This window comes from Equus caballus, chromosome 2, assembly GCF_041296265.1.
Source record: "Equus caballus isolate H_3958 breed thoroughbred chromosome 2, TB-T2T, whole genome shotgun sequence".
In the NCBI taxonomy this organism is placed as follows: domain Eukaryota; kingdom Metazoa; phylum Chordata; class Mammalia; order Perissodactyla; family Equidae; genus Equus; species Equus caballus.
This window is the reverse complement of record NC_091685.1, coordinates 121297363-121317796: the sequence shown is the minus strand read 5'-3', so window position 1 is coordinate 121317796 and position 20434 is coordinate 121297363. Positions and strand designations below refer to the sequence as shown.

At 41.3% G+C, this 20434-nt stretch overlaps 1 protein-coding gene across 1 annotated transcript in view; it reads left to right on the top strand.

Annotated features, from left to right (window-relative positions):
* The first annotated feature begins 14590 nt into the window (after nucleotides 1–14590).
* ENPEP (glutamyl aminopeptidase) overlaps nucleotides 14591–20434 on the top strand; it is a 74598-nt gene continuing 68754 nt past the window's right edge. Inside the window, exon 1 of the mRNA XM_001502871.6 lies at nucleotides 14591–15515. Coding sequence (XP_001502921.3) covers nucleotides 14899–15515 — 617 coding nt within the window. The 5' untranslated portion in view covers nucleotides 14591–14898. The remainder of the gene's footprint in view (nucleotides 15516–20434) is intronic.

Sequence of the window (20434 nt, the reverse complement as noted above, 5' to 3'; positions counted from 1 at the left end):
GAACTTTGCTTAGTCTGACTGCTTCCTTGCGCATCTGGGCTGGAATGTAGGAGGGACCACAGTGTGGGATAGCCTAGGAGCAGGATAAAGTGAACATCCCTGCTGAAAATGTACGGTCACATTTGCTAGATTTATTGCACTATCCATATCTCAAGTGGATATCAAGCAGCTCCACACAGGCCAGTGTGGAGCCTGGGGGATTCTCCAGAGCAGGGTTGTAGGGAACATCAGAGAAAGACAGAGAGCTATTCTCCCTTCCACACATGAGGATGCACTGATCTAAGAAACCTCTGCTCCCCACGGGAGTTCTTACAAAGACTACTGTTTCTGGCACCTTAAAGTAGACATCATACTTTTCAAGAACTTAGAGTTGCTCACATGGAAATATATTCATCTTTTAATTTTAAAAATAACTTCACACAGATGACAGCTTTAGATGCTTCAGGGAATATAGATGTTTCTGACATGGAAGTGCCTGTGACATGGTTGGGAAGTAGTCATATATTTATTACAAGTAGTACAGGGGAAGAAAAGGTAAATAAGAGGTAAAAAAAAAAAACCCAATATAAAGAACCAATACAAGAATGACATTGCTCCTAAGGCGGATACTGTTTCATTGAGTACGTAATACTGTGAGGAATCACCCATCATTCTGATCATTATCAAATAAGTGGTAGGGAAAATAACCAGACTTTTAAGTTCAGAGGGATGTGAAATCACTAGTTGGGTTGGTTTTAAAAGGCCTCATGAAAGAAATGGAACTTGTGTTGTGCTTGATAGGATTTTAATGAACAGATTTTGAAGTTTTTTCCCTATGAGATTCATTATGACTCGTTTCCAGTTAACTTTCATTTCACAGATCCCCTTCAGAGGTAAAGGAAAGTGTCAAGAAAGGGAAGGTGGCAACAATGATAAAATTCAGCATTCCCCACAGTAGAAACTCTAAATAAAACATTACATCCTAGAGATAGCTGAATCCCAACTGCTCTGGGCTCTCCAGCTGTGAGTCCTACAAAACTGCTTCTAGACTCTTACCTCACAAGGTGGGGAAGGAGAGACATCGTTCAGAAGGCGGATCCCGTTTCATTGAGTACTTAATCATACGAGGAATCGCCCCTCACTCTGATCATTATCTGATTCAGAGAACATGACTAACAGGCAAGAGATAAGGACTTTCAAAACTGCTGTGTACGTGCATGCAAGATTGGTAGCATCATTTTTCTGCTGTCTGTAGAAGTATCTTACAGACCGCATGCTAAGAAAACTGCTGAATGTAGCACTGCTTGCCAGTGAAGCAGAGGGAGTGCGCTGTTTACTCGCTCCTCTCCCCAGGATACAGAAGAGCAACAATGGTCTGCACATGTCAAGGGAAATATTAAACAGAGCCGGTGAAAGTTCAGACTCGTGGAATTGGACAAACAAAGACAATTAAACCTATGAAGAAAGAGTGCAGTATTTCAGAGCAAAGATGAATCTGGGCAAGTGAGAGAAAGGTACGTGCAGCCAGTGAGGGAGCTGTGGAGAGCGCTTCCTCCAGTGAGAACACAGCACACGCTCCTCCACAGCGTAGCTTGTAAGTGCAGGCCAAACGCTCCCTCGGATCGGGGACCGTTTCCTGACTTGGCTCCATTGCGTCATTCAAGACATAAAGCGTAATTTCAAAATGTCTTAAACAAAGTTGGGCATTTTATTTCAGAAATTTATAGTCACCATTATACTTCCTTTGGAGAGTGAAATCTCAGGAAATCTTCTTTATTTCCTTCCCACTTCCTACAACACCTGCCTTTTAATGTCAGACTGAACTTTCTTCTCATCATGCTATCATATAAATTTATAAATTTATCCTATAAATTTTCGAATACTATGAGTGCATGAATCAAGGATTCAAAGATATTTTTCTCCCTGTAATGCCAGATCTTTGTTTTTATTTTCCAGTGCCAATCAAATATTTTTAAACGATTTCTACATAAAAAAGAAATATTGATCATTAAATCCAGGAATTCCATCTTAATTGTTTTTCCTTATAGAAATATCTACCACTAAGGAAATGAAATAACATTACTGCAGCATGCACACACAAGTGGAAGTGTCTATGTTGCATCGTGAACGCTGAGATGGATCCACGTGCCAGGGTGTGTTCCTCACGCACAGGGGACTGAAATGAAGCACCAAAGAGTCTGGTCACCACAGAAATGACCGTTGTTGAAGTCATTGTCTGTAACAGCCATGCTTGTGTTTTGCATCCTCAAAAGACAGAGGTAAATGGAAAGCACCAGGACATTATAACCACTATTCCAAATTGAAGCTGAATCCTAAACCCAAAAATGTTTCTGAAAACTTCATGTTCACTGTTCATTTGCGTATTATCAGCTTGACTGATTGCCTCCTATGTGCCAGGCACTGTGACAGAGAAGAAATTTTTAGTTAATCCTATAATAAACCCTGAATTTTATTACCCATGGTGAAAGAACCTTGGACTGGTGTCCAAATGTGGCTCTGCCTTCCCCTGGATTATGACCTTTGGAAGGTAGCTTAACTTCACCCTGGGTTTTACTTTTCTTATCTGTACACTAGATTATCTAAATTGCACTGAGGCTCTACATTTCCATGTTTTTATGAAAGATAAATTTGCCTTTATTTTGAAATCAGTGAAAGAACAGACAGTTATGGTTGAATAAAATTTTGGGACGAATTAGAAAAGTTGGTTAGGCCATGATGCTAATGAAACCACGGTCATAATTCCCTTTTTGACCGAAGTTCTAAAACAGACTCATAAAGATCCTCCTGACCAGCCTGGCAGAAAAATGCTCTGATTCAAGGTTAGGGCATGGGTGTGATAGATAAGTGACAATTCAACTAAAAGCACAAGCCCTGTTGATGATGGCACCACAATTTCACCTCTGTAGACTGAAGGACAACACTGAGATTCATTGATTAGGCTGATTTTTCATTACACAAACTAATAGGAATCTCTCTAGGAACTTGGTCAAAATTAGAGGGTAGAGGTGAAATCAGGACAAGTGCCCTTTTGGTGGTAGCTTGAAAAGGTGCTGGTAATTTGAGAATGGTGACAAAGAGAAGCTGAAGAACTGGGAGAAAGGACTTTCTCTGCTCAAAGATGGAAGGTGGCTCCTTCTGTCCTGAGCAGCTGATCATGCAGCCATTTTTAGAAGCAAACAAGGCAGAGGTACTGTGCATTACTCACAGCCAATTTTTATTTAGATCCTCAAACAAGAGACATTTATTTTGTGCCTACTGTGTACCTGGCACACTTCTAGGCAATGAGGATACAAGAAAAAGTTCCTGCTCCTCATTCTCATTGGGGAGACAGACAATACACATTAAGGAACAACTAAATGAAGTAAGTTCAGGCGGAAAGAAGGCTGTGGAAGCTGTGAAACTGTGTAAGGGGATAGAAAGCGCCAAGGAGCAGGGAGAAGGGCAGGCATGAAGCTGAGGGGTCCACAAGGTCCTCTGTGAGGAAGAGCTGTTTGAGATGAGGCGTGGATGGTGAGAAGGAGGCAACCTTGACGAGGTGTTGGGGAAATGTGTTTTGAGTAAGGAAATAGGCCAGAAATGGGACTCCGGAGTGCTCAAGGAAGAGGCAGAAAGTTCAAGAGAATGGAACTTAGGGGATAAAAAGAAACAACACCTCGTAGGTGCTCGTAGGTCCTTGGAAAGTGTTTCAACCACATTGGGAAGCTATTGAGAGTTTTAATCAGGCAAGTAACACGATTTACATGCCTTTTTTTTTTTAAAGATTGGAACCTGAGCTAACAGCTGTTGCCAATCTTCCTTTTTTTTTTTTTTCTGCTTTTTCTCCCCTAATCCCCCCAATGCATAGTTATATATCTTGGTTGTGGGTCCTTCTAGTTGTGGCATGTGGGATGCCGTGTCAAGGTGGCCTGACGAGTGGTGCCATGTCCGTGCCCAGGATCCGAACTGGCAAAACCCTGGGTCATAGAAGCTGAGTGCGTGAACTTAACCAATCAGCTACAGGGCCATCCCCACAATTTATGTTCTATAAGATTACTATGGCTGCTGTGTATAGCGTATTGTTGGGGAATGAGAAAGGAAAAAGTAAACTTTATATAGAAAAACTTCATAAAGACTTTAATAAAAAATATCAGATTTAAAAATGGGAAGCATTTGCTGTATCTCCACGTCCATCTGAATATCAGATGTCTTCAGTGAAAACTTAGTAAGGTGTATTTGTTATTTGACGGTTCTGTAATCCATGTTGTGAAAACAATCTCCAAGGGAAGGAGTAATGGTTAATAACGCCTGAAAGAGGAGCCCGGGAGGGGCGGGAGGGTAGGAAGTGGGAAAGAAGATTGATGGGAGTGGATAACCCACGGACTGGAAATCTCAGCACAAATAGGAGGTCAGTAATCAAAAACATGATTCACAGAAAAGTGCAAAACAGGAGAACCAAAATAAATAATTAAACTTCTCCTAGAAGTAGGGAATGATGACGGGAAATGGATTTGTATTTTCTCTGCTGTATGGAGACAGCATAGACATCTTTTCTTAGTTTATTTAACCTAATGGATCAAGATTTGGAGGGAGACAACTATTACTGTGCAGGGAAGTGACACATGCTAATAAACACCCAGATTTCCTCGTGACAGACTTGACCCAGCATGACGCTATGTATGCATGTGTGTGTGTGTCCATTTTTCACTAAACACTAAAGTGAGAGATCTTCAGGAAAACACTCTAAACAAAACAAAGTTAAAATAACACAAACTGCAAAATAATTTTCCTATAATCTTATATATTACCAAAGAAAACCACTGTTTTTAACATTTTGATTTATGCTTTCCAGTGTTTTTCTATGTATATATTTTTACAACAGGAGATTCATATTGTACATATCATTTTGTTGTCTGCTTTTATCACTTAATGTTTGCACACATAGATTACATTATGTACATTTTCTTCTTTTTCTACAATAAACCTATATTAATTGTAATTAAAGCAGTTAAATACAGTATCAAAATAAAATTGATTAACATTTTAGAGAGGAAGCTGGTAAAATGTTGTTATTTAAACAGTTAGGGGCCAGCCCATGGCTGAGTGGTTAAGTTCGTGTGCTCCTCTTTGGCGGCCCAGGGTTTTGCCGGTTCGGATCCTGGGCACGGACATGGCACCACTCAGTAAGCCATGCTGGGGCAGTGTCCCACATGCCACAACTAGAAGGACCTGCAACAAAGATATACATCTATGTACTGGGGAGCTTTGAAGAGAGGAAGGAAAAAAAAAAAGAAGAAGATTGGCAACATACGTTAGCTCAAGTGCCAATCTTTTAAAAAAATAGTTAAATTTTTAAATGTATAATTAAAAGAGGAAATGAGCTTTTCCTTCAACTTAAGTTTTATCTGAGCATCATTTTATCCACTCATTCTATGTCGATAATATCTTGTATGAATTTGGCACTATGCAATGCAGCGTGTGGAATGCAAAGGAATTAGAAAACACAGTGATTGACCCTAACCTCAAAATACTGTATGGGGGGAAAATTACATCTTATGTCAAACAAGTAGAAAACAATTCAAAGCAGCAAGTAAATCTGACAGTGTACAATATACATTCTGCAGCCCTTTCGAACAGAGACAGGCCGATCCTGTGAGAGCAAGGTTAATTTCTTCGGCCAGACACATTTGTGTGCCAGACATTGTGCCAAATACTATGAACACAAACAAGCACAAGATGAAGTCCCCAAGCTCTGGGGCTGCCCTGGCCGCTAGGGTGACCACAAGCCATGTGGAAGCATTGGGCACCTGAAATGTGGTTAGTCCACAGTGAGGTGTGCTGTAAGAATAATAAAACACACAAGATTTTGATAGTATGAAGAAGTGTAAAATATATTATTAATTTTTACATTGAAGGCATGTTTTTATTTTGAGTTCATGAAATGTGATAATATTTTAGACATATTGGACATACTGTGTTAAATAAAATACATTAAAATTAGTCTCACCTGTTTCTTTTTCATTTTTTATTGTGACTACTAGAAAATTGAAAGTTGCATATACGGCTCACATTATATTTCTATTAATCAGGGTTACTCTGGATTTTAAAAATCTGAACCAGAAAATGGCAAATTAAAGTCATACAAGACAACCTACACAAAGTGCCAAGAAATGGGAGAGGGAAGCTGTCATAGCAAGCTCCTGCAATCCACACAGATAATGGCCCCATGTTTCACTTTAATGCAGTATCTCTTAGAGTCCTTAGTTAAAGATATGCTAAAGGATAAGTTCTTCAGCTCTTGATAGCTTAATAAATAGAAGATAATTTCTTGCTCACATGAGGATCTATTGGTGATGTGGAGTTGGAGAGGGGGATGTGGTCATTCGGAAGCCCAGACTCCTGCCATCTTGTGACTCTTCCATCTTCAGTATGTGTCTTGCCAGATTTCCCTGGGGGTCAGCATCTAGCTGGGAGGCAAAGGTAGAGAGAGCATGGTTTTTATGGATCAGTTCTGAAGAGAATATATCACTTCTCTCCACATTCTGTTAGCCAAAATGGAGTCACCTTTCCACTGCAAAGACAGCTGTGTGCCCAGGAGCAAAGGGAAACACGATTCACCAACAATTAGCCAGTCCCTCCGATAAGCCTAAAGTCACCTTGGATCTCAAATGTAATCTTGTCCTCAATTATCAGATGTGACTATCTACATGAGTCAAACTGATAGAACTGTTAGATAACGCCACCCCTATCTTATGGCCACGCACAGACACGACTGCTTTAGAGTCAGCAGTATTGAGCTTCAGTCGCTAAAGAAAAGCAACAGGACAAATACGGGATTCTGTGCTGAACGACACACATTTGTGATGCCAATGACTTTATCAGTGGTCGGGGGAGATGAACAACACTGGCCTTCAGAGAGGCACAGAGCAGTGTTGCGGTACAACTGAAATCACAGATTGGTTGGGGGCCTGGACTCACAGCCAGAGTGACGTCAGGAACCTGACGTGGCTGGCTCTGAACGGGGATGTGGTACAGTGACTTTATGTTGATAACCCTGTAGTTCAGACACACAAAACATCAATCATCAGGAAGCTGAAATAGCCTTCATTAAAATCATCCGAAATGATAACTCAGCTTCTCAAATCTAAGACTTATTTGAAAAATAGAGTAACAATCATTTTGCATTAAACAGCATTAGCACATCACACTTATTTTACGTCTTTGCGGTTCTAACATTGGTCATTGTTTAACTAATAAGCTAGGCAGTACTTACACTACCTAGATTATGAAGCTAATTTCTGAACACCCCAGGCCGATAGGAGCATGCCTGGGGCACTGGAGGCCAAAAGTAATGCCATCGCCACCCCAGCTTGGCCCACGTTGGGGTGGGGGGTGCATCTCATGGGCACTGAGAGGCTTCACGTCCAGAGGAACAAGTGTGTCTTGTGTGTTGGATCTTGAAGTACACTTTTCCTTTGAAGTAGTATCTAAATGTGATTTGTTGCCTAGGCTACCTGCAAAGATCTCTATAGCTCGTAATGTAGCTAAAATACAAAATTATTCATGGAGAAGTCTGGACTAGCCCGTAAACAGGATGAAATTCCTTCTCTTGGATTTGGAGGCAGCACGGTGTGGCAAGTAGCAGCTGGGGCCCATCATAACTAACTCCTAGCACTGCCAGAGGCATTAAAAAGCCAGCCAACAGAAGATGCCCGGCCCGAGGATGCACCAAGAAGGCTGCTTCTATGTCACTGCACTGCCTTCCTCTTTCTTCCACCTGAATGCAATTACCTTTGCTTACATTTGTTTCTCCAGTATTCTGAAGTGCAAGAAAATGCCATTTTGGAAAATAAAACTGGGAGTTGCTGTACCTCAGCCATCTCTGGAAGCAGTATGGGACGCCGGGTGAATCCCTTTGCGTGCATCCCCCTCACAGTAAAACAAGCCTGTTCAGGAAAAATCAAATTAACATAAACATTCAGAGTGGCCGCAATGGAAAATAAGCCTGTCGCTGAGTTGTTTTTATACCTGTGTGAAGAGAGAAGGCACTTTGCCTTGGCTACAGCCTCAGGGCTCCATAAAGAGGTCAGCGGCATTTTTCTTCTACTATGACCTTCTTCTTTTTCTTCTTCTTCTTCTTTTGAGTCACTGCATCGTACCAGCAAAATAAAGCCTCAAATGCGGGGGGGCTGGCCTGGGGCAGCGGACCACCAAAGGCACGTGCTCCTCCCCCAAAGGGTGCAATGGGTGCTGCCTGCGCCTCCCAACCCCTTGCTTCTAAGAGAAATCAGGCTAGTTCTGGCCAATGTGTGTGAGCAGACGCAGAGCGTGTGGCTCCAGGCCAAGGTGATGAGAAGGCCAGCCTGACTTCCTTGTGCTCTCTTCACTCTCCGTGGCAACCTTGGAGCCGTATACTGCAGAGGGCAGCACCACAAGACGCAAGGAGCCTAAATTCCTGAGCCACTACTTGGAAGAGTGCTGTCCAGGGGAGTTTGCTAACAAAAATTCTCCATCTTGGGTGTGGCCCGAGTGAGAAATAAATAATACAGCACAGATCTATGGGTACTGTTGTCTGGGTAGTCAGACTACCATTACTATTACACAGCACAATTGGCCAGATGGGATTGGTCTGAAGATAAATAACAAATGAATGATACCGAGAATAAATGTTTACAGGAGCTTAGGGAAAGATTGACCACTGTGGTCTGTTGGGGTCAGTGAAAGTGTACTTGAGAAGACAGGTAGCTGGGTCCTGAGAATGTATTAAAGAGAAGAAGCGGACAGAAACCTGCCAGGAGCACCAGCATAAGCAAAGGCACTGTGGCAGCACTGTGGAAGGTATGGCTATAAGGCAACAAATAGACCAGGTTGACTTGGGGGTACATTTGAAGAAGGATTTGGACAGGTTAGGAATATTCTGAAGAGAATAGAAGTGGAGCATAGACTACCATGCCACAAACCTGATCCTATTGGTCAATGGGACTCACCAAAGAATTTTGCATAGTGCCATGGCAACGTGAAAGGTGATTTTAGAAGAAGTGAGAAGATAGGAGAGCCAAAAAAAAAAAGTTAAGGTGCTGGGAGGATGGAGCAGCAGGCAGAGAAGCACAGGACGTACTAACTCTCCGCTATTCTCAGATCTGTCCTTCCCCCTCCAAACATGGTACATGCAGGCCACGTCCGTGCCCCTTGATTGTGGGGGCAGACTTCCTTGTCTACCCAACACCCACTTTCCCCTTCTTATAGTTCAACACACAAGCTGAGTTTGTGGCAGCAGTGTGTGCTGTTCTGGAGATGGACTGTTTCAAGTCCTTTTTATCACATTCCTCTCTCCCAGGTGAAGCTAAGGACCAAGTGAGGCAGGACTGCTGAGTGAGATGTCAGGGAAGTCTGCTGAGGACTTCTGGGAAACTCTTTTCTTCACTGATAGAAACAAAGAACCGCTTAAGGAAAGAAACTTTTACTCTTCCTCCCACCCCCCACTCTTGCTTTTCAAACTGATTGTCATGGCTGAGCTGTGAAAATCAGCTTGAGACTCCCCGAACAAGGCGGAGGAACGGATGGAGAGGCACATCTTAGTGTCTTGATGACATTATTGCTGCCAAACCATGGTGATAATTCCTACCGCCAGACTTCTAGTTACATTGTCAGATAATTACATGTCTTTATAGATAAAGCCACAATTAGCTAAGTTATCTTTAGTTAGAACTAAAAGCATTCCTGACTTACAAATTCCAAAATAAATTCTTTCTCAAAAGGCATCTAACATTTTCATATGCTCCAACCCATGGTAGCCTGTCCCTGCTGATTTAACACATGGAGACGCGTCTGAATCCTGAGTAAAGAGATCTAAGCAGTCAAGCTAAGACTCTTGCAATATATGCGTATAAATATCTTAGGTCCAGATATAAAAGATACCAGATAAACAAAGAATGAAAGAGTTACCTGAAAACCCTTTAAAAGCTGCATGGAAATCAAGACATCAAAGGAAAGTATCTAACTGCAGAAGTCAAATAATTCACCAGATTACTTTCAATGACAAGAGCAGAAAGAAATGAGGCAAAGCATTCAGAAGATAGGAGGAAAGTACCATATCCACAAGATATAGTGTTATTTTGCCTTGGATTTGTAACATCCTTGACAAAAAAGAAAAGTATCTAGAATTAAAGCTTCCAAATCAGAAGCGAACATAAATTTTTCCCCAGACATAAATTTAATAAGTGATTTAAGTAAATTCAGTAGGAGTCATACTGTTTATAAAGAAATACATACATCATTGAAGAAGTAATTCATCAACCTTGTTAGCAAATATTCTATGGAGAATGCAACTGGAAAATAAATGCATAAAAATTTTTTAGAGACTTTAGTAAAATCTCTATATGTCCCAAAGAACAAAAACCAAGTTTGGAGGTGTCTCTCTAGAAAATGAGAAGTGAATGAAAGCAGAAAGTATGCTATTGTGCAAAAAGCCAATATTTTATCTTATTCCAACATCTTTCTGCTTGAGAACAACCATTCTGTCCTGAGACTATGTTTGCATTTGTGTTTTTATTCAGTGCTTTTTCTTCAGTTGAAACACCTGGCACACTGTGATTCTCAATAAATGTTTGTTGAATGAGTACTTGTGTTGAATGAATTCCTGTGGCTGCTATAGCAAATTACCACAAACTCAGTGGCTTAAAATAACAGAAATATCTTCTCTCATATTTCTGGAGGATAGACTCCAAAACTAGTGTGACTAGGCCAAAATCCAGGTGTCAGCAGGGCCACACTCCCTCCGGAGGCTCAGGGGAGAATCTGCTCCTTGCCTCTTCTAGAAGCTGGTGGCTACCAGCATTCCTTGGCTTGTGGCTGCATCACTCCAATCTTCAAGACCAACATCTTCAAATGTCTCTCTGCTCTGTGTGTCCGTGTGTCAAATCTCTCTCTGCTTCCCTTTAATAAGGACACATGAGATTGCATTTAGGACCCACCTGATACTAATAATCCAGGATAATCTCCCCATCTCCAGACCCTTAACTTAACTACATCTGCAAAGACCCTTTTTTTTCCTTACCATGTAAGGTAACATTCACAGATCCCAGGGATTAGGATGTGGATATCTTTTGGGGGGATCATTTTTTAGCTTAAGATAAAAGCATCCCAGAAAAGTGATAAGTGAAAAACAGAAGAGATGCCAAGAAAAAAGAGCACCAACAGGAGAAATAACATTCCTATTACTCATACAGATGACTGTGATCATCTTAACAGAGTTAAAGTCTCTACTTCCAGAGAAAACAAAAATTAAAGACAGCTTTATTTGTTAGAATTAATGTAGTAATAAAGAAAATTTCAAAAAAACAGCCAGTGCTAATAAATAAAAATTGAAAAATTACAGCCCTTTCCTTGACTTAAGGTGAAGAATGGATCTATTAGAATTTTCGTGGGGAACGTGATCCAAAATCATCATTGCTGGGGTAATCCACTTGGGCTTTTTATGGAGTAGAAGAACAGAGAGCGAGCTGTTCTCCCTACACCAACGTCATCTTCGCAGACTTCTACAGATACAGGAGAAGAGAGAGAAGAAAAGATGGCCAGGAATTTTGACACTACAAAGGCTGACAGGAACTGTAAGCATTTTAGGAAGTTTTAAAACTCTCTCAGAATATAGAGTTATTATTCAGTGCACTGAAAAAATATATAAAGATAATTTTGAAATTCTTAGAATAACAGAAATTTAGACGATTTTGTCACTGTTATTCTTCTCCTGCTGTTTCTATATCCTGCCACTTTCTCCCAATGTATTATTGCACATTTGGGAATCCAACACAAAAGTTTAAAATTATAGGAATAATAAATCAATTCATTTTATTTTGTTGGCTTTTCTGAATATTTTCAAAACCTCTATATGCTAAGAACAAAGAAGGTGTTTACATTCATGCCTTTAAGAGTATTTACCTAAATTTCTTTTAAAGTCAATGTACATTTAAAAATTTATCCTAGAATCTTTGTCTAGTAGATATTTGTTGAAGTCAATATTTATTGAGTCAGTGTATATTTGTTGAGTGATTCAAAGAATGCATGAAGGAATAGTGGCCTAGAGACACCTTGGGTGAGGTAGGTAAAGTGAGCTGATTCTCCCCAGAGTGACCTAAATGAGGAGCGGAATGTGATTGTTGCCCTTGGCTGGTGAAACTCTGGTGCCCATGGGTGATGGGGGTGGGGCTACTGTGAGCAGTCTGTGTATCCCAGAAAACCCTGCAGGAGGGTTCTCAAATCAGCCAATGAATTGAGAGGACAGAAACCTAGTGTTTCATCGATTTTTGTTTGTTGTTAAATCATGTTTGGACATGTTTTGGAGGTGAATTGTCACCGGCTTCTTCTTTGAAACTCCTCCTCCTGCTCCCTCTCTTCCTCTCCTCGTCCCTTGTCCCTGCCCTCTTTCTCATTCATCTCTTCCTCATCTTTGCCGCTGAGCGCTTCCCCATTCTGTGCCAGTCATCGGACAATTCATCATCAACAAACAAAAGTTGGAGGTGGCATGCTGAACACTTTCTGTCCTGTCACCTGCAGCTATTTTCAGGTCTTGAAAAAAGTTAGTTGAGATCACTTAGTCTTAAAACCAAGTGAACCTTTTAAAACAGGTGCTGAGACCAAATAAAAGATGAATAGGGCACAGGCCTTGGAAATCAAATATAACTGAGCAGGATCACAAAAAATTGCCCATATGGATTTAGCACTTGTGGTTGACTAAGTCGAATGCAATGGCACTCTCCTTTTTCAATGCTAGCCCAACCTTTCAAGTTCGGAGATGCCTGGGTTGGCCATGGGGGGTTATAGACTTGACAACCTTGATAATGGCGGTCCTGTGGCAAGACAGACAGAGACTGGTTCCAGTGTAATACAGCTTCATTTGCAGATTCTGCTTCCTCCACTGTGACTCTAGTTTGCCATTTTTGCCCATTATTTTCATGAACCTGGGGTTCAGCTCTGATCAACTGATAGGAGCGAGGAGCCAGTCAAATAATCACACTGTAGTGTTAATTATTGACAATATTTCTGGAGATGCACCTAGTTCTCAGGTGAACCAACAGCACCCCATCTACCTAGAAGGCCCACTAGCCTCTGGGGTATGTATAATTCCTGGGAGCTAATAGAAAAACTTTAAACTGAAGCTCCAGGTGAAAAAGGGAGGTACCTGGGCGTGTTCAGTGTTATCGTGGGTCTCTTGCCTCAATCTGCCTGTTTGTTTAGTTTGTAACTTGTAGACAATTTAAAGTAGCATTTCTCAGAGTGTATTCTATGGTACCTCACCTAAAAAAGCTCTCTCATCACCTAAATGTGGAAATTACTCACTAGATATCCTGTCTGGGAGAGTCACAACGTGTGTTAGTGTGTGGAGGCCCTGAAAGAATGGAAGGTAGTGCAAGAACATTCTGAACTTTAACCCAGAATTGCCTGGTCTGCAAGTGTGTCTCTTAACATCCATGAATTGCACTTTGGGAAGCACCGACCACGTTTTTCATAGTTATTTAACACAAATATTTCTCCTCTTCAGAGAATCACGGCAATGTACTGTAGGCATTAGATATATGAACTTTGGGTTCAATCTCCAATTCTGCTATTTACTGGATGTGTGACCTTGAGCAGATGACTTAACCTCTTTAAATGTCAGTCTTCCCATTTCTAAATTGAGTGTCCTAAGAGTACCGACCTCACAGGTTGTTGGAAGATTTAAATGATAATTTCTATAAAGTACTTAGCATGGTGCCTGCCATATAGAAAGCTCTCAAAATTTTTGTAATTATTACTATATTGCTACTATTAGAAATGGCTGTGTTGTCTACATCTTAGCTACTCATAAACATGGAGGTCATTAGCACGACTTCCCCCCGATCTTGTCATTCAGAAGCAACAGTTTTGCGCAGATAATGGCTCTCCCAACAGGCCAACTTTCACATCTGGAATCTGCTCTGAACAGGATCTACCACGATACGGTCTAAAGATGTCAGTCTGCCTTCAGGCGGACTGCAGAGACAGGTTGATCTAACCCAGTTTGATTATGTAACCTGAGAAGTTTATCTTCCTTACCTTTCTGTCCTTTCAATCCTTTCCCCTTTGTCTCTCTCTCTTTTCTTATTATGCTTTTCAGCTCCAGTACTGCTTCGGTTAATTTCTTCATGTTCCCCTCTCTCCTTCAGCCAGCATCACCTGAACTGCTTTAGGCTTACCTGGCTACACTCTGCTAATTCATCAAGTCACCAGATATTTACTGAGTACCTAAGTGGTCCTTGAACTTACAGACCACTCTGAGCATCCAATTCCAGAATATGACTTTGGCAGAAGGCAGAATCTGAGTGTTCACATAATATGAGGAAAAAGAATGGAAAGAAAACACTTAGAGCGTCTTTGGCAAGCTACTTGATGAAAGAGCTGAAATTCAAGAAGCCTTTTGGTTGAGAGAGAGAGAGGGATTGTGAGCACAGTAGGAAAAAGCCATAGACCCAGTGGCAAAGGTTGAGTTTTTCTCCGGCTGGCACACCTCTTCCCCAACGCGCTCTCTGAAAGCTGCTGACCAAGCTTTGGCAAGGCTCATGCCCCCTCGATAAGCTGAGCCCTGTTTTATATTTAACTCAGTCCAGAGTGGGAGGGGTGGGGATGCGTTGTTTATAAGAGGAGCTGTGGCAGTATTGTCGGTCCTCTTCTCCCATCTCAGCTCCTCTTCTGGCGTCCTTATCCCACCCCCTATTTCCGCATTCATCCTCCAGCGGCTGGTGGGACCGTGAAGGGAGAGGAAAAGACGCAAGGAAGCTGGGAGAAGCGTGGGGAAAGCGAAAACAAGCTGCCAAACCAGGGAATTCCTCCCAATTTGCAAAGGAAGTCTGCTGACGTTAGTTAAATTTAACATCCTTTTATGTCTAGCATTTAACTTTGGAAACCAAAATGAACTTTGCGGAGAAAGAGGACTCTAAGAGATACTGCATCAAAGCGAAACATGTGGCCATTATCTGTGCGGTGGTGGTGGGCGTAGGACTAATAGTGGGACTGGCTGTGGGCTTGACCAGGTCGTGTGACTCCGCGGGAGACGCTGGGCAGAGCACGCCTCCGGCTCCTTCCTCTTCGAGCCCTCCGCAGGACCAGGGAGTCTGCCCTGCCAGTGAGGATGAAAGTGGAGAGTGGACAAATTTCAGGCTGCCGGACTTCATCAACCCGGTGCACTACGACCTGGAGATGAAGCCCCTGATGGAAGAGGACAGGTACACGGGCAGCGTGACCATCTCCATCAACGTCAGCTCGCCCACCCGGTACCTGTGGCTGCACCTGCGGGAGACCAGGATCACCCAGCTCCCGGTGCTGCGGAGGCCCTCCGGGGAGCAGGTGCAAGTCAGGCGGTGCTTCCAGTACACACAGCAGGAGTATGTGGTGGTCGAGGCGGGAGAAGAGCTTGCGCCCAGCAGTGGGGAGAGTCTCTATGCCCTGACTATGGACTTCGCCGGCTGGCTGAACGGCTCGCTCGTGGGGTTTTATAAAACGACCTACGTGGAGGGAGGACAAGTCAAGTAAATATTTTTTCTTTATTTCTCCTAAGCTCACATAGTTGCTTTCCATTTCTTTTTTTTTTCTTTTTCCACCTGTTAGTTTTGTTGGTGTGATCTTTATCTAAACTTGGTTTCAATTCTGCCTGTTCATCTGGGAAGCAAAAATTCTTGAGCTGTTTATTTTCAAAGCCTAGCATAAAACTTGAAAGTATTGAGTGAGCTGTATGGAGTCAAAAATCAGTGTCAGTCTTTTATTTCATCAGGAAAAATCATAATGTACTGTACCTTATCCTTAATAGTTGCATAGACTACCTCAGTTTTTTAAAATACATGTGTTTGGTAAATTTTACTGGTGATGTTCTTGGGCTATATGGTGATGATTTTAAACTGAGCTTTAAAAATGATATTTCTCTAAATTTAAGTGAAAGTTAGTAAATGTCATTTATAATTTTGTCTATTTTATTGGAGAAGAGAGACACTGAAAGATTGTGTAAAATCCACAAAACTGTCTTTGTGTCTTCATCTTGGAAGGAAGGTAGGGCTCTGTCTGTTTGTCTCGTGTGGCCAAAACCATGTTCTGCTCATAACTTTCAGTAAATACTCATTGGCCGTGCACATCAGTGGCGGAAATGGGTAAATCTTTGGGCTTATTGCCTGTCATGCAATATGCAGTGGTAATGCTAAGGCTTTTGTAACATAAAAGATGTCTTAAGTAATTAAAAACGTAAAAGTGTCTTTTCTCCCACCGTCCTCCAAGTATCTGCACAGATCCCTGTATTTCCTGAGTCCAGCAAAGGTGATTACTTGCCTTGACAGTCAGTCGGAGACTATTACTAGACCCGTGTTAAAGGCATAACCTCGGTGAACTAAAAACCCTTCACACTGGGGTGTGGCCCTGCATCAGGGAGGAAGGCTACACCTGAAGTGTCACTGAGCTTGAGACTGCTTTGACCTTTGCCTCCTTAGCTTCTCAACAGGTAAATGATTAAGAAAGCTCAGCGTCAGAAATGTTAGTCTGGGGCCAGCCCAATGACTATCTCTTTCTTGTGTTGCTTTAAGCATCTTGCAGAGCAAAGCAAATCCTTTGGCCAAAATTCTTCCTATTGTTTTTCAAAGACCCAGGGACTAAAATGAAATATTTAAATACCCCTATATCACTGTGTGGTGCACTAATTACTTGAGTAGAAAGGATAATTTGAACAAAATATTTGGCGAGATCGTGCTCACATAGATGTTGTGTCTTAATATCTGCCTGGCGATCAAACAAGCTTCTTTATTGTTTACGTATTTTTTCCTATTTATACAAATTGCAAGTGTTGAAAGCATAGAAAATTATAGAAAAGGAAAATCGAAAGAACCGATAAATAATTTCACCATCCGATGGTTGACCTCTGTTAATATGTGTTAATGTATATTCTAATATTTTTCTAGGCAATCAAGTTTGTAATCATGTCCATATACCTTTTTAACTTAATATATTATAAGCATTTCCCCTCATTGTTAAGTATTTTCAAGAATTTGATTTTAAAGATTGTGCAATATTCCATTGCATGAATGCACTGTTATTTTTTAAAACCAGTTTCCTGATGTTGGACATTTGAGTTGCTCCCAGTATTTTCTTATTATAAACCAGTCAGAAAAGAGCCTAGATGTAATTGCATCTTTAAGTGTGTAGCTGTTTATTTCCTTAGATTAGGATATATTCCTAAAAATAGAACTGCTGTGTTATTTTATTTATTTCATAAATAATACACATTCACTGCAGAAAACTTGGAAACTAGGGAAAATTATAAGAAAAAATAAAATCCATCCATAAGTCCATCACTCAAGTATAGTCATTGTTAATATTTAGGCAGATATTCTTCTAGGATTTTTTCTGGATGCAGATCAGCGGGGTGTTATGATGCTGTACGTAGTATAATAATATGCATTGTATAACATGCTTTTAAAATATATCAGCACTTTACCATGTCATTCGGTATTCTTTCACAAATGATTTAACTGATAGGTGATAATCCATTGTATGAATATGGTATAATTTATTCAACTTTTCCATTAAATATGGGCATTTAATTTGCTCTTACTTTTTTACCCATAAACACTTATAAAAATGCAATGCACGGGGCTGGCCCCGTGGCCGAGTGGTTAAGTTTGCGCGCTCTACTGCAGGCGGCCCAGTGTTTCGTTGGTTCGAACCCTGGGCGCGGACATGGCACTGCTCATCAAACCACGCTGAGGCAGCGTCCCACATGCCACAACTAGAAGGACCCACAACAAAGAATATACAACTATGTACCAGGGGGCTTTGGAGAGAAAAAATAAAATCTTTAAAAAAAAAAAAAATGCAGTGAACAACCTTAAAAAACTATGTATAACATTTTCTAATATATCTATAGGAAATTGGCCATAACTACATATGTACGAGCACATACATGCTTGTGTATTTATACACACATATACATATGTATGACATGTGCGTGCGCATGAGTATGTATGTATGTGCATCTCCAAACTGACTTTCAAAAAGTATACCCCAAATTATGTTTCTACCAACAATGAAGGAAAGTACCGATTTCTCTGAGCCTCGCTGATGATAAAGTGATGTTTTAAAGTGTTTGCAATTTGGTAGAGGAAAAGGCATAATATTCTGAAGAGTATCCACCTTCAAGAGATTCTAAAAGTTCATTAGCGTAAAGTGAAAACAAGTCACATCTTCTAAATAATTATTCCCAAGCCTTTAAAACTGCTCCTTGGGTTGTGAAAATGATAGAAATTTCATCTGAGTAAAGCCATCAAACTATTTTATAAAAATTCTATATGCTGCAGGAAGGCCCAAAAAAATAGGCAACAAGCTTCCATTAATAAATTTCTGTTACATACTTTATAAGTTTAAAAAAGCACCATTTGTGAGGGCTGGCCCTGTGGCTGAGTGGTTAAAGTTCCATGTTCTTGGCTTCAGAAGCCTGGTTCACGGGTTCAGATCCCGAGTGTGGACCTACTCCATTCATCAGCCATGCTGTGGAGGCATCCCACATACGAAGTGGAAAGACTGGCACAGATGTTAGCTCAGGCCTAATCTTACTCAAGCAAAAACAGAGGAAGATTGGCAACAGATGTTAGCTTGGGACAAATCTTCCTCACCAAAAAAAAAATTAAAAAAAAAACCACTATATGCTAATATATATATATATTACTCACTCTTACTCTTTGGCTTATTTCACCCTACCAGTTAATTGTACTATAAAATATGTACTTGAGAGCTGACATTCTGAAACTCAGCTTTCTTAATTGTTGGTCAGAAAATACTAAGTGACAGCAAGACTGGCGAGGGAGGCCGGGGCTTGGCGAGGTTCTCCCAGAGGATTGGTGTTCCCTGCTTGGTGTGTTTTCATTGGTAGCGGTTGAGGCTCTCACGTTACACGGGAGGCTGCCAGCCCTGCACTGCTCATGCAGTGCTGGAACAGTTGTGGCACGTACTCGATAGCCTCATCTAGGCTAAATGGCATACTTCTGTTTTTCTTATTATGAAATATTTCAAGCATATGAGAAAAGTGCATTTTTGTCAAGCCTGTGAGTAACATTTTGACAGTGCAGGGCTCTGAGAGTTCTTATCCCTGGCACCCACAAAAGGCCACCAGAGTGAGTCTCTTGGTAGCAACACCATTCTTTCTTGTTATAGAGTGAGCTTCGTAATAGCTGATGTTCATACAGTTTGAAATCTCATCATAGTAATACAGTTTAGGTATGCAGCCCAAATTAGCTTCTCTGCTTTCATGTCAACTTGAACTCCAGGATGGAGTATTAGCGATTTGGGATATTGTTGTTGTTACCACAATGCAAATGAAACGTGACTGTCCTCAGTAGTAACCAAAATTACTTGATTTCTGCAAAGACAACCAGGACTTGAACTTCACAGAGAGGAGACAATTATCCAAGCTTCTTTCCCTCAAAATTCAGAGGCGAAAAGAGAGTTGGAGAAGAAGGTGGACCCGGTTTAGAATTCCCCAGCAGTAACACCCGCAGCATCATGCTGGGGACAGACCCATAGTGAAGCTGAGGAGGAAAAAGTTTGAGCAACTTAAAAGACACTTCTACTCTCCAGTCTGTTCCCTCGGGTCTGAGGAAAACCACCGAAAAGGACTGGTGCCTTTGGAAAGTCTCCCTGCCGGCACTGCCGGGCACCCCCAACCAGCACGTTGGGTAGGATTTTCAGTTGTTCTTTTCCGAAACAGAGTTCCCGTGACTCAAACCTTGAAAGCTCATAGTATTTTCTTCTCTCCGAGGTCCAGCATTTCCTCCCCACCATTTGAATTGCTCTTACACAGCATTTCCCAAAGTATGTTCCAGAGTTCTGGTTGCGTGGGATATTAATAGATATTGCCAGAGAAAAAGCAGGGGAGATATCCTGTGGCCTGATTAGTTTGGGCAATAATGTTAAATACAAAGTCATGTGGTTTTTTTAATATGGGACTTTTCAGAGACTTATATAATAAGTCCATTATGAATCTCTAAGAGACTGCCAGAGCATGTGTTGTCCAACCATATGGTAGGGTTGTGTCTCTCTTGTTCACTGCCTAGCACACAGTGAGCACTCAAATATTACTGAATAACTGTATAGAAACGTTTTCCTAGAGACTCTCATACTCCTAATGTCCTCTGGCACCTGCTGGGACAGGGAGCAATGCCACAGCCCTTTTCCTATACAGAAGTCTAACTTCCACCCATGGCATCTCCACTTTCCCACTCAGTCAGGATGGAAAATTCCCCTTGGTTCCTTTCTCCTTGTCTCATTGAAGGGAAGAGGAGTTGGCAAAATCTTTTTTTGATTTAGGAATTCCGTCTTCCTACTTTAAGGACTGAGAATCATTGGGATGGACAAGAATTATAACAAGAAGTTCAAAGAGGGACAGACGGTTTCTAGTTGGGGTTTTCTGGGTGTT